The sequence below is a fragment of the Phycodurus eques genome, chromosome 15, assembly GCF_024500275.1.
Source record: "Phycodurus eques isolate BA_2022a chromosome 15, UOR_Pequ_1.1, whole genome shotgun sequence".
NCBI lineage: Eukaryota > Metazoa > Chordata > Actinopteri > Syngnathiformes > Syngnathidae > Phycodurus > Phycodurus eques.
This window is the reverse complement of record NC_084539.1, coordinates 2341085-2356125: the sequence shown is the minus strand read 5'-3', so window position 1 is coordinate 2356125 and position 15041 is coordinate 2341085. Positions and strand designations below refer to the sequence as shown.

Genomic DNA, 15041 nt, shown 5'->3' with positions numbered 1-15041 from the left:
TGTTTTTAAAAATAAAAAATGCCATTCCCAACATCCAATGCAAATTTTATATTGTTAAGAATTAAAAAATATATTGGGAAAGCCACAGAGAGAGAGAGAGAGAGAGAGAGAGAGAGAGAGAGAGAGAGAGAGAGAGAGAGAGAGAGAGAGAGAGAGAGAGATGGAAGAATGCGAAGAGGTTTAAGAGTGTTCATTTCACCAGACGATTATTTTTCTACACTTAGATCAAGTTCATTTTTGCGGGTTTTAACTCCAGCCACACCCACCTAGGTAGTTTATAAGAAAACACAAGAAGCCATCTTTGATATTTATTTGTGGTAATACTCATCAATAATTTCCATACACAATATTTACATTGATTACACATGGAGTACAAGACACTGGCATATATTACATTATATTTTGACATGAATTATTAGGTGTAAGAGCACTTAAGAGAATATAACAGCTAGTGTAGGCTGCAAACAGTATATATAATAATTACACACACATATACATAGAGTGGGAAAGCAAAATATTCAGACCCCCTTAAAATGTTTCACTCAATTATATTGCAGCTATTTGCTAAAATAATTTAAGATCATTTTTCCCCTCAATGTACACACAGTACCCCTTATTGACAGGGGAGAAAAACTGAATTGTTGAATTTATTAAAAAAAGAAAAATTGAATTATGACACAGCCGTAAGTATTGAGACCCTTTGCTCAGTATTTACAACCCCAATTCCAATGAAGTTGGGACGTTGTGCTAAACCAATAAAAACAGAATGCAATGATTTGCAAATCATGTTCAACCTATATTTCATTGAGTACACTACAAAGACAAGATATTGAATGTTCAAACTGATAAAACTTTTTTTGTTTTTAGAAAATAATCATGAACTTAGAATTGTATGGTTGCAACATGTTCGAAAAAAGCTGGGACAGGTGGTAAAAAAAAAAAAGAAAAAAAAAAGTTGAGGAATGCTCATCAAACACGCGTTTGGAACATCCCACAGGTGAACAGGGTCATTGGGAACAGGTGGGCGCCATGATTGGGTAGAAAAGGAGCTTGCCTGAATTGCTCAGTCTTTCACAAGCAAAGATGGGGCGAGGTTCACCTCTTTGTGAACAAGTGCGTGAGAAAATAGTCGAACAGTTTAAGGTCAATGTTCCTCAACGTACAATTCCAAGGAATTTAGGGATTTCATCATCAAAACCAACATTGAATTGCCGTGACCTTCGATCCCTCAGGCGGCACTGCATCAAAAACCGACATCAATGTGTAAAGGATATCACCACATTTCAGAAAACCAATGTCAGTAAATATGGTTCGGCACTACATCTGTAAGTGCAACTTGAAACTCTACTATGCAAAGCAAACGGGGCTGTGTTAGTGCCAATGGCATGGGTAACTTTCACATTTGTGAAGGCACCATTAATGCTGAAAGGTACGTACAGGTTTTGGAGAAACATATGCTGCCATCCAAGCAGCGTCTTTTTCAGCAAGACAATGCTGAACCACATTCTGCACGTGTTACAACAGCGTGGCTTCGTAGTAAAAGAGGGCGGGTACTGGACTGGCCTGTCTGCAGTCCAGACCTGTCTCCCATTGAAAATGCGTGGCGCATTATGAAGCGTAAAATACGACAACGGAGACCCCTGACTGTTGAACAGCTGAAGCTGTACATCAAGCAAGAATGGGAAAGAATTCCACCTACAAAGCTTCAACAATTAGTGTCCTCAGTTCCCAAACGTTTATTGAATGTTGTTCAAAGAAAGGTGACGTAACACAGTGGTAAACATGACCCTGTCCCAGCTTTTTTGGAACGCGTTGCAGCCATAAAATTCTAAGTTCATGATTATTTTCTAAAAACAAAGTTGATCAGTTTGAACATGAAATATCTTGTCTTTGTCGTGTATTCAATTAAATATAGGTTGAACATGATTTGCAAATCATTGTATTCTGTTTTTATTTATGTTTAACACAACGTCCCAACTTCATTGGAATTGGGGTTGTAGTAGAAGCACGCTTTTGAGCTAATACAGCCATGAGTCGTCTTGGGAATGATGTAACAAGTTTTTCACACCTGGATTTGGGGATCCTCTGCCATTCCGCCTTGCAGATCTTCTCCAGTTCTGTCAGGTTGGATGGTGAACGTTGGTGGACAGAAATTTTCAGGTCTCGCCAGAGATGCTCAATTGGGTTTAAGTCAGGGCTCTGGCTGGGCCATTCAAGAACAGTCACAAAGATGTTCTGAAGCCACTCCGTTATTTTATCTGTGTGCTTAGGGTCTTTGTCTTGTTGGAAGGTGAACTTTCGGCACTGAGCACTCTGGAGAAGGTTTTCGTCCAGGATATCACTGTACTTGGCCGCATTAATCTTTCCTTTTATTGCAACAAGTCATCCTGTACCTGCAGCTGAAAACCACCTCCACAGCATGCTGCCGCCACCACCATGCTACACTGTTGGGACTGTATTGGACAGGTGATGAGCAGTGCCTGCTTTTCTCCACACATACCGCTTAGAATTAAGGTAAAAAAGTTTTACCTTGGTCTCATCAGACCAGATAATCTTATTTGTCACCATCTGGGAGTCCTTCAAGTGTTTTTTTAGCAAACTCCATGCAGGCTTTCAGGAGTCTTGCATTGAGGAGAGGCTTCCGTCGGGCCACTCTGCCATAAAGCCCCGACTGGTGGAGGGCTGCAGTGATGGTTGACTTTCTAGAACTTTCTCCCATCTCCCGACTGCATCTCTGGAGCTCAGCCACAGTGATCTTTGGGTTCTTCTTTACCTTTCTCACCAAAGCTCTTCTCCCCCGATTGCTCAGTTTGGCCGGAAGACCAGCGCTGGGAACGTTTCTGGTCATCCCAAACGTCTTCCATTTCAGGATTATGGAGGCCACTTTGGTCTTAGGAACCTTAAGTGCAGCAGATCTGTGCCTTGCCACAATTCTGTCTCTGAGCTCTTCAGGCAGTTCCTTTGACCTCATTTGCTCTGACATGCACTGTGAGCTGTAAGGTCTTATACAGACAGGTGTGTGGCTTTTCTAATCAAGTCCAATCAGTATAACCAAACGTAGCTGGACTCCAATGAAGGTGTCGAACCACCTCAAGGACGCTCAGAAGAAATGGACGGCACCAGAGTTAAATATGAGTGTCACAGCAAAGGGTTTTTCTTATTTAATAAAAATGCAAAATAAATTCAACAATTCCGTTGACCTAATTTCATTATAACAGAGTGAAAAATTTAAAGGGGTCTGAATATTTTCTGTACCCACTGTGTGCGTGTGTGTGTGTGTGTGTGTGTGTGTGTATATACATATACATACACACACACACACGCACACAGTCCCTTCCAACGGTATTGGAAAAGCAAGGTCAATTCCTTTGTTTCTGTTGTATATTGAAGACATTTGGGTTTCAGATCAAAAGAGTATGTGACAAAGGTTCAGAATTCTGAGTATTTTCATCTAGATGTATGGGACACCTCAGGACACAGACTCTTGTTAGAAGCTACTCACTTTTCAAGTGAGCTAAAGTATTGGAACATGTGACTGATGGGTGTTTCTTGTTGCTCAGGTGTTGCCTTTTAGACTGTTTGCTTAAACATTAGATGGTGCTTGTTTTTGGCTTTGGATTTCCATCCAACCATCCATTTTTTTGTACCGCTTACCCTCACCTGTGAAAACTGCATTTGATGTTAAGAAAACATGAAAACCAGAGAGCTGTCAATGGCAGAAAAGCAAACCATTTTGAAGCTGAGAGAACAGGGAAAATCGATCAGAGCTATTGCACAAACAATAGGCATAACCAATACAACAATTTGGAATGAACTGAAAAAGAAAGAAATTAGTGGTGGACTGAGCAACAGACATCGAACAGGTCGTCCAAGGGTATCAACAGCAGTTGATGACAGAAACATTGTGAGAGATGTGAAGAAACATCCAAAGACAACAGTCAGTGAAATCACTGCCAACCTTCACAGGGCAGGTGTGAAGGTATCACAATCCAACTGTTGGAAGAAGACTTTGAGAGAAGAAATGTATCGGCCATACCACAAGATGCAAACCACTCATCAGCAAAAAGAATCGAAAGGCCAGATTGGACTTTGCAAAGAAGTACAGAGATGAGCCACAAACATTTTGGAACAAAGTTTTATGGACTGGTGAGACCAAGATTAACCTCTAGCAAAGTGATGGAAAAGCCAAAGTATGGAGAAAGAAAGGATCTGCTTATGATCTGAAACACACAAGATCATCTGTGACGCAGGGTGTAGGTAATGTCATGGCTTGGGCTTGCATGGCTGCTTCTGTAACGGGCTCACAGGTATTTATTGAGGGTGTAACTCATGATGCTACTCATGGAAGCAGTAGAAAGAATTCTGAAGTCCAAAAAAACATTTTGTCTGGCAATTTACAGAAAACCGCATCCAAAAGGTTAATCACGCAACAAGACAATGACCCAAAACACACTGCCAACAAAACAAAGGACTTCATCAGGGGGAGAAGTGGAAGGTCCGGTGATTGACTTGGCCAGTCGCCAAGTCTATCACTGGACCTTAACCCAATAGAGCATGCATTTTACCTCCTGACCGAAGGGAGAAACCTCCAGAAACAAACAAGAACTGAAAGAGGCTGCAGTAAAGGCCTGGAAAAGCATTTCAAATGAAGAATGCAACAGTCTGGTGTATTCAATGGGTTGCAGGCTTGATGCAGGTTATTGCAAATAATGGTTATGCCACCAAATATCAAATTGTATCCACTTTAAGTTAATTTAATAATGTCTGTTCGAATACGTTTGCTAACTTGAAAAGTGGGTGACTTCAAACAAAAAGGTGCTCGGTCCTGAGTTGTTGAACACACCTCGATGTAAATACTATGAAATCAAAGCTGGACTTCTGAACTTTTGTCTCACATTCAGCTTTTGATCTGCAACCCAAATGTCTTCAGTATACAACAAAAACAAAGAAATTGACCTTGCCGTTCCAATACTTTTGGAGGGGATTGTGTGTGTGTGTGTGTGTATGCATATTCATATATATTCCTATAATGCACCACCTTTACTGTCGAGAATAAAAGTGGCAATTATCTAAAACAAATGTATAAGGCTGGAGAGCCACGCTGGCAGAGCTGAAGTCCTGACCCCGATAGGGGATTGTATACAATCTCAATTTTAACTGCTCGTCAGTTGGTTACCCCTTTGTTTTTGGGTGTTGTTTGATGAGGATGCATACACACAACTAAAGCACTAAACACCAGCAAGCATAACAAAACAACTCTCTTGAAGGCGAGTTCAGCATTTTCCCTAATCTGAACTCATTCAAAATTGATGAAATGCAAGGAATGACACTGAATGATTTACAGTGACCTAACAGCATAAGTAGCAACTGAAGAGCTGAGTGTCTTATTTAAGAGGGAACAGTCAAACCAGCAAGGTCAAAAATTGCTACGTGACCACATTAACCCCAAAAAGAAAGGAGAAGGTCCTGAGGCACTCTGGAGAAGGTTAAAATAGAACTGTTTTATGTTAAGCAATTATTTTAGCCGATCTCGTGTTTCTTCAATGCATTGCTGCTACTGCATATACATCTACAGTAAACCTGGGGCAATGAGGTGGTTTGGTCAACAGGGGATGTCTTCATGTACATTGATATAAACAACATAGAGTAAATCACCCATGACAGCTTGACAAAATTATGACCACTTGCACAATTTGATATCCGACAAGAGCTGTATCAAATTTGTGCCATTACGGTTATGTAATGCTCAGTTTTGATGGACACAGAGGAGTGACGCAGCAGCAGCAGCGTTACGGCGCTCAAAGTTACAAGTTCTCGCAAATCACATCGCAGGTTCACTAGCAAGTTAACTTACACACACACACACACACGTTCAAAGAAATGAGATCAACAAAAGTGATAAAAACAGATCTGTAAGGGCGAGGAGTGCCACAACGCTGCTGGCAGCCAATGGCTCCTCGAAAAAAGGTAGATGTTGTTCATTTGCGGCAAGTTTTATTATTGTTTTTGTTAACACAGTAATTATTGTATCACTATATTATGCTACAGAAATGCAAAATAATATTTTTAGGGAGCATTTTATAACTACCCTCCACCCATTGCTTGGCAAAATGCCTCATTTCTGTGCCGTCATTTCCTTCTACGTCATTTTCGGTGCGCCACTAACTGGGCCAGTGCGGGAAATGAATCGGGCATTCACTAAAAATTTAAAATAAACTGTTGAAGAATATAGCAAGATGTTAGAGGAGCTGACAGGCTTAATCAGCATTTTGTCAACTGCTCTCGTATTGGCCTGAGTGAAAATGTTTTTTTGTTGTTGTTGTTTTTTAAACAAAAGAAAGTTGTGGATTCCAGTTTTAAAAAGGTGTTCATTATTCTCGTTGTAGTTGCAGTAGGGTATAACTGTACTGTATCAAAATGAGAGCGGTGTCTAATATTTTGGTTAATTAGCGACCCGAGAGTCCAAACTTTTATACACAGTTCTCAGTCTGATGCAGTACAGACTACACCACTGTAAACTACAACCACAATAATGCCATATTGTATATATATACTGTATTATATATAACGTACTATCTATTAAAGCTGAATAATATTTGATACAGCTCTTGCATTAGATATTGTCCAAGTGGTCATGATGTTGTGGCTACTTAGTGTTTCGATAACATATCATGGGTTACTATGTTTTTTACGCATATCTACCTACAGTGCCGTGAAAAAGTATTGGCGTCCTTCCCAAATTATTATATGTTTGCATAGTTTCGCCACTATAAGGTTTGAGATCATCAAAGAAATGTAAAGCTCATACAAATATAACCTAAATGAACTTAAAATGCTGAATTTAAGTGGTGATTTAATTTATTAAGGAACAACATAACTATTCAAAGTTACCTGGCCCTGTGTGAAAAAGTAAGCTTTGTACCCTTTTCTAGGCTGATAGATGTAAATTACTTTATTTCTTGACTGTTCTTGAATTTGTTTGGATCGTGTCATTTTGTTTTGTTTTGTTTTTAGATCTTTTGTCCGACAGGTTCTGTTGAAGTGATTTCTTGATTGAACAGGTCTGGAGGCAATCAGTCTGATCAGTGAAAGTTAACCATAAATTGTGATGAACCAGAATCAATTCATGATTTAACAAAGGGGGGTAATTACCTTTTCACACAGGGCCAGATCACTTTTAACAGTTTTTTTTCCTTCATAAATGAAATCACCATTTAAAAACAGCCTTTTAAGTTCACTTGGTTTATATTTGTTTGATGATTTTAAACATTAAACTGGGAAAATTATGCAAAAGGATAGGAATTTAAGAAGGGGCCCAATAATTTTTCACGGCACTGTATCTTCTCCTATGAATCTATCTTTGTACTGCGCAAGTGGTCAATGTTGTGGCTGGTCAGTGTTAAGTGCGCCTACATAAAGTTGGTATGTTGTTGTTAAGGTTTACAGACACAAAATGTATTGTTTAGAAGCAAATATATTTTCAGAAAAAGGCACATATCCATTAATATGTAAAACTGTAAAAAAAAAAATAATAATAATAAGGTAAATTTAAAACAAATATTAAATGAATTTGACAAACCAAAAAATAAAAATACCACAAACCTTTTGCGCAATGTATCTAACATTTTGGTTAATACAGTAAAGTGGCTCGGCATTTTGAAAATCTCAACGCGTGTCTATATATGAACTACAGCAGCATTGTCATCATGCACATTTCATTAAAAAGTCGCAAAGCCACAGTTGCTTCTAGGTGTGGTAAAGTCGAATGCGCTGCGATATGGCACCTCGACACAGAGGGCAGTTCTGCAGGGCATCACTACAGACCTGACAACAGCAAACATGGCCACACGGCAGAAAGATGACTTGAGCCTGGAGAGAAGTTCAGTAAAACAACCATTCATTAGACGTGTGCAAAAGCTCATCCAGTTTTTGATAACAATACAAGAAGCTAATTTTTTTTTTTACCCCCGTCTCCATGCAGACCACACACTCTGAGCTCCCTGGTCCCTCCACTGGGCTTGGGGCTGATGGCGTTACAGGAGTACCGGGGGTACCGGGAGTGAGTGGCGGGCTTGGGGTCAAGATGCTCGAGGTGTTCGGAATTGAGGGAAAGAAGGAAGACGACGGATCTGGAGGGGGGACTTCTTCTTCGCTCTGGTATACCACCTTAGAGGCACCTAAGAAAGAAAGGAGTGTTACATATCGTATTTTCGCGACCATAAGGCGCACTTAAAAGTCTTACATTTTCTCCAAAATGGACAGGCGCCTTGTAATGCGGCGCGCCTTTTGTGTGCACAGAGTTCCGAAATCTGTAAATGTTGTGACTTTGATGAGGCCTCCGCTTGACTGACTGACAGCATTTCCTGCCGACACGCTGCTTATATAGAGGAAAGGCGGACGTGACTGAAGACAGCATGCGGATGTAAAGGGGGAAGGGTGAACGTGACAGAGGAGGCTAAAGACACGCCCCCAGTAGGTATATAGCGCCGGTATGTGCATTGTCCAAAACAACATCGGTTTGGCTAAGGACCCCCGAAAACGGCACCTACGAAGAGACACTTTTACGAAGCACAGTTTAAACCGCAAGCTATTAGTTACGCGGAGGAACGTGGGAATCGAGCCCAACGATCAACGAATCCACGGTTCGCAAGTGGAGGAAGCAGGAAAACGAGCTTCGCCAAGTCAATAAGACGAAGCTGAGTTTCCGCGGGAACGAGGCGAGGTGGCCCGAGTTGGAAGACCGACTCGAGCAATGGATTAATGAGCAAAGCACAGCGTCTCTACAGTCACCATTCGACTGAGTGCAATAACTCGGAGCTTGCCGTCATTCCGGGAGGCTTGACGAAGGAACTCCAACCGCTGGACATCGGTGGAAACAGGGCGTTGAAAGTGAAGTTTGGAGCGGCGTGGGAGCGATGGATGACAAATGACGAACACAGCTTTACTAAGACTAGGAGGCAGCGCCGGGCGAGTTACGCCACAATTTGTGAATGGATTGTGGATGCCCGGGCTAACTTGTCCGCTCGCGCTGTCCTTCGCGCTTTCGTAAAAGCCGGCGTCATTTCGGAGGAGCCGCACGGCAACGAGACCGACTCCGACAATGACGAGAGGGAACCCGGCGTGTTTGATGGAGAACTTGCCCAGCTGTTCATTTCGGATACAGAACATGAGGACTTTGATGGATTGATCATAAAATAACGTGAGTACATTGTTAAATACTTCAACAAAGTACAATCGAACTCAGTTTTGTTCCCGCTGCCTTATTAAAAACATTGTTTTAGCATGCATGCATGCTACCGTATGTTTTAAGCTAGCGTATGTTTTACCATGCCTGCGCCCAATAATACGGTGCACCTTATGTATGTGTTAAATACAGAAATAGACCCCGTAACTGAGACTGCGCCTTTTAATGCGGTGCGCCTAATGGTCGTGAAAATACGGTATGTATATATTAGCAATGCAACAATTTTTCTCTTAATTGACAATGAATCAATTATCAAATTAATTGACAACTACTTTGATATGATCATCAAATTCATTGACAACAATTTGATAATCGATTAATCGTTTAGAGACATTTTCTTAAACTTGTCAAAATCCTCTGAATTTAATTCTCAAAGAGTAAATATTCTCAGATTTATGTTGTCCTCCTGAAAGAAAAATTGACAGATTATTGAATTACTAAAATAAGCGTTAGTCGCAGCCCTAGTATATACAAAGCTTGTATAATAATTGGGGAAAAAATGTGTGCATTAAATGCTGTATTCAAATGCATATTCTTCCAAACTCCAGATCCAGAAGACATATATTTAGCTAGTCAGATAAACAGTTGGGAATCTAACTATGGTTCCATTACATAAACTTGTAATGTCACTTATGACCTTGTTGACCTGACTGCGACGACCGAGGTCCGCGTGAGACCCCAGTCTTGGGTCGATCCCTCCGGAAGAGGCTAGACCTCGTAACGGGCCGCCGAGGTGCTGGGAATGGGTTCGGTGAAACCGAGTAGGTCTGATGACTTGCAGCAGAGGAACCAGGTATAGCTCGTGGACTGGCACGCCGGTGAAGGCCTGCTTACGGCCTGTGCTGTGCGCTGCAGAGCCTCAAGTGTTGCAGCACCCAAAAGGTTCCCTTGGAACAACAGGTAATCCTCTCAACGTCCTCCTACAAGTCTCAGTCAAAGCCGATTGAGCCAATCAGACCTGCCTCACCTGTCGCAATAAGGAAAGCAGATGGCCAAGTTCCCTTGACACGAGAGTGAACGCCTTAACGCATGAATGAAATGCTAATGGCATGTAAACCCAGTCAGGCTCAGAGATCCACAGACAGGCCAAATAGTGGAGCACAGAGTCCAAAGCAAACATGGTCAAGCACCATTTAGCTATTATGCTGCACACAAATGGAATAAGTTGCCAACAGAAGTCGCGTCAGCCCCAACGTGCATGTTTTTAAGTCCAGGTTTTTTCCCATGCTTTTTTCGAGCATTTCCTCTTTTAAATGACATTTCTTGCACTGTATGCTGTTTTAATTGTATTTTTAATGTATTTTTTTTCCTCTTTGTTTTAAATGTTTATAAGCTGTTTTTTTCTTTGTTTTTAAATGCTTTTAATCATGTAAAGCACATTGAGTTACCTAGTTTATGAAATGCGCTATATAAATACATTTGCTTTGCTTTGCTTCAGAGCGGTGTCAACCTGACCCTGAGTAGGAGGTGTCAATATTAGAAGTCTGCAGCGAAAAGGCCAGTCTCACTAACAAGTGTGACAAGGAATTGCTAGAACGGCCCAAACGTGCATCAGCATCCCATGTCTGGCACAGCATCTTATCCGTGGCACCCCATTGTGGTCTTTGTACCCGACCAGCAGGCCTACGGTCCCTAATACGCGCCTTCCCAAAAAGGAAGCAAAAACTAAAATCTCCAGTAAAATGCACTACAGTAGAACTCGTGGAATACGCAGCGTGTGCCATTTAACTGCAAACATGGAAGAGCCACATGATGCAGCCGCAGAGTCATCCTCACCCGTCTGAGAGCATGTGGGCATGGGAGGCAAATTCTGAAGCCACTGAACGCCCATCCAAAATGTCTTCATAGTGCAGGTCAGTGTCCTTAAAGTGCGAGCCTGACACTGCAATGGAAAGGGGGTCCTCCTCACAAAAGGAAGCCACCTCCCGCTGAACCTTGTCTTAGTTGCGACCTGTGAACCTTCAAAGACTCAAGGAAAGATATCATTTGAACAAGTTTAGCATTAAGGTTCTCACTTCTGGGACAGACTTGCTACATTTACATAGAACAGAGGAAGTGCCTCCAACTGGTAAGTGTTTTGGCAGCCCATTCTGTCCTGCCAGCAGCTGGGCCAACTACTAATCAGTCCCAGGCTCCTCCAACAGGGCGAGGTGGGCAGCACATAGGGATGGGTGGTCCTCCCAAACAAGTGGGACTTAAATTGCTATCAAATGCGCAACCTAAATAAGATCCCGATTACACTTAGTTTGACATTACACCTTTGATCCTACCAACACCAAATACATTGTTCAAATACGATTGCTTGAAATTGTGGTTGATTTTTAGGATGTCAATGTGGATTCTTACCACTATTTCATTGGAACACAACCAAAGAACACCTACATCATTAAAACTCCAGAAAATAAAAGATAAACAATAAAGGAACAACCCCTAGGTCAGCAAAATTGAAGAAACACTAGTACTGTTACTACCACACAAAGATGGTCCAAATAAAACTGCATTTTTCGATGCACAAAAACATCTCTGCAGCAGACTATCAATCCAGTGGACCTGCTGGACCCAGAAAACTACAGAGACAGAACACAACTTATTTTAGTGTCTTGTCATTGAGACTCCCTTGTCCCATTTCCTAGGTTTGAGATACTGTACTTGGAAATTATGTGCCAAAGAAATATCCACTATGTACTGTCCTTGGTGCTGAAACAATGAGTCAATCAGATAACTGCTTCTGAAAGTTTCATTTTCCATCCCTCCTTCCATTTTCTACACTGAAAAACCTCTTTATTGGTCATGGGGAGACCCCTGGACTAGTTGCCAGTTAGTCACAGGGCACATACAGAGAGACAGAGAACCATTCACTCTCACCTTCACAGTGTCACTTAGTAGGAACTGAAAACTCATTGTCCGAACCGAAGTCAGGCGAATGTACTGTACCACTACACCATGAGTGACACAGTTTAATTTTACATATCGTAATCTCTCATGTATAATGCACATTTTTCAGAAACATTTTCAAAAGTCAATAGTGCGGCTTATACATAGCTATATAGGGGGAAATGGAAAAAAGTTTCACATTTTTTAAATGTATGCGGCCATCGAGTGGTTATGACAAAGCTGTGCACTCTCTTTCAAAAATGCCACCGCCACCTACAGGTTATGAGAAAGGTGTACACTTTCATTCTAATATGCCACCGCCACTTTGTGGTTATAAAGAAGGTGTAGCCTAAACTTTCATTCAAATATGACAAGAGACCGTACGTATGACTGCATATATGTACAGTTGTGCCTATAAGTTTAGATACCCTGGCAGAATTTGTGAAATATTGTTGTTAATATGACTGATAACTGAACAACAACCATCATTAATTTCTTTATGGTTATGTTTTGATTAATGATAATGATTTTCTGAAATGCTTGCCCGTTTAATTTGAATCCCATTAAAATAAAATTAAATGTGTTTCGCCTGGTCCTTCATGTTTTCTTTTAAGAATTGTACCCATCTTCCAAATTCTACCTGGGTAATCAAACATATGAGCACAACTGTGTGTTTTCTAATTTACTAAATAAAAGTAGGGCTGTGAATTTAAAAACAAGAGCAAGTTAATAAAAAAATAAAAAAAAAAAAAAAGGATTCCATGTTCAAATAAAGTGCTTAATTTCAGAATAATTCTTTGAAAAAAAACGAAATACTGATAATACTTCATGTTTTGATCATATGGGTAGAAGCAAAGTCATTCACTGTAAAAATGCATTACACATAGGTAGAAAGGTTTTCCAGAATTTTGAGGTCAATTTTGGGGGTGTCGATTATAAATGGGTGTGCATTATACATGAGAAATTACAGTAGTGGAATTCTAAACAATGTTTAAAATCAGTAGTAGACATCACATTCTCATGGTATTCCTTTACTATCATTATCATCAATCATACTGAATGTATAACAGTGTCATGTAAGGTGTGCGTGTTATACCTTCAGGCTTGCATTCTCGAGCCCAGTTCAAGAGAGCTTTCTGGACGCCAACTTCAATAATGCCGAGCTACAAACACATGGGGGGAAATTGTGAGTCAAGACACCATAACATCTTCCAATTTTCCACAATTAAAATATGTATTAGTTCCCACAATGTTCCACATATAGGGTTTCAATATATTTTCTTTTTTCAAAAAATAAACTAACAGAACAAATGACTTAAGAAGGGAGCAGTTTATTGCACCCTGTCAGTGTATTAACGCAATCGTATACTGTATATTTTTTAATTTTTAATTTATTATATTCATTGGTGTCCCTCAAGGGAAAACAACTCACACTCTTATGTGTACTTTGTTTTACACACCACACAGAACCAGATCACACACATGCAGGCATGCAAGGACAGATTCAGAGTGAAAGAGGTGCGCAAAGAGTGCTGCGGACAATGGCTTGCTCAAGGGCACCTCAAGAGTAGCCAGCAAGCAGGTCTCTCCAGAGATGCTCAATTGGGTTTAAGTCTGGGCTCTGGCTGAACAGTCACGGAGTTGTTCGGAAGCCACTCCTTCGTTATTTCAGCTGTGTGGTTGAGGTCATTGTCTTGTTGGAAGGTGAACCTTCGGCCCAGTCCGAGGTCCTGAGCACTCTGGAGATGGTTTTCGTCCAGCATATCCCTGTACTTGGCCGCATTCATCTTTCCATCGATTGCAACCAGTCATCCTGTCCCTGCAGCTGAAAAACACCCCCACAGCATGATGCTGCCACCACCATGCTTCATTCACTGTTGGGAATGTATTGGACAGGTGATGAGCAGTGCCTGGTTTTCTCCACACACCGCTGAGAATTAAGGCCAAAAAGTTCTATCTTGGTCTCATCAGACCATAGAATCATATTTCTCATCATCTTGGCGAGTCGTTCAGGTGTTTTTAGCAAACTCCATGTGTCTTGCACTGAGGAGAGGCTTCCGTCTTATATAGACAGGTGTGTGGGTTTCCTAATCAAGTCCAATCAGTATAATCAAACACAGCTGGACTCCAATGAAGGTGTAGAACCATCTCAATTATGATCAGAAGAAATGGACAGCACCCGAGTTAACTCAATACTTATGGCTGTGCGATATTTCAGTTTTTCTTTTTTAATAAATCTGCAAAAATTTCCACAATTCCGTTCCAGAAGCAGCTATGCAAGCCAAGCCATGACATTACCTCCACCATGCTTCACAGATGAGCTAGTGTGTTTTGGATCATAAGCAGATGCTTTGTTTCTCCATAGTTTGGCCTTTCCATCACTTTGGTAGAAGTTAATCTTAGTCTGCTCAGTCCATAAAACTTTTTTCCAAAACCTTTGTGGCTCACCTCTGCACTTCTTTGCAAAATCCAATCTGGCCTTCCGTTTCTTTTTTGCTGATGAGTGGTTTGTATCTTGTGATATGGCCTGTATATTTCTTCTCGCAAAGTCTTCTTCCAACAGTGGATTGTGATACCTTCACCCCTGCCCTGTAAAGGTTGGCATTGATTTCACTGACTCTTGTCTTTGGCTGTTTCTTCACATCTCTCACAATGTTTTGGTCGTCAACTGCTGTTGATACCCTTGGCTCACCTGTTCAATGTCTGTTGCTCAGTTCACCGGTAGTTTCTCTCTTTTTCAGGACATTACAAATTGTTGTATTGACTATGTGCAATGTTTGTGCAATAGCTCTGATCCATTGTGCCGCCTCTTTCAGCTTCAAAATGGTTTGCTTTTCTCCCATAGACAGTGCTTTGGTGTTCATGTTTGCTTAACAGCAAATGCAATTTTCACAGGTGAAACCCATAGCCAAAAACAAGCATT

General features: G+C 41.0%; 1 protein-coding gene across 5 annotated transcripts in view; it reads right to left on the bottom strand.

The window, feature by feature from the left end:
• Positions 1-247: 247 nt before the first annotated feature.
• lrsam1 (leucine rich repeat and sterile alpha motif containing 1) overlaps positions 248-15041 on the bottom strand; it is a 36595-nt gene continuing 21801 nt past the window's right edge. For 4 of the 5 annotated variants that reach the window (XM_061698076.1, XM_061698079.1, XM_061698078.1 and 1 more), the window contains 4 exons: positions 13215-13281; positions 11021-11212; positions 7966-8177; positions 248-7869 (listed from right to left, as the gene is read on the bottom strand). In XM_061698076.1, coding sequence (XP_061554060.1) covers positions 7747-7869; positions 7966-8177; positions 11021-11212; positions 13215-13281 — 594 coding nt within the window. In that variant the 3' untranslated portion in view covers positions 248-7746. The remainder of the gene's footprint in view (positions 7870-7965; positions 8178-11020; positions 11213-13214; positions 13282-15041) is intronic. The other variant, XM_061698081.1, reaches the window with a different exon arrangement.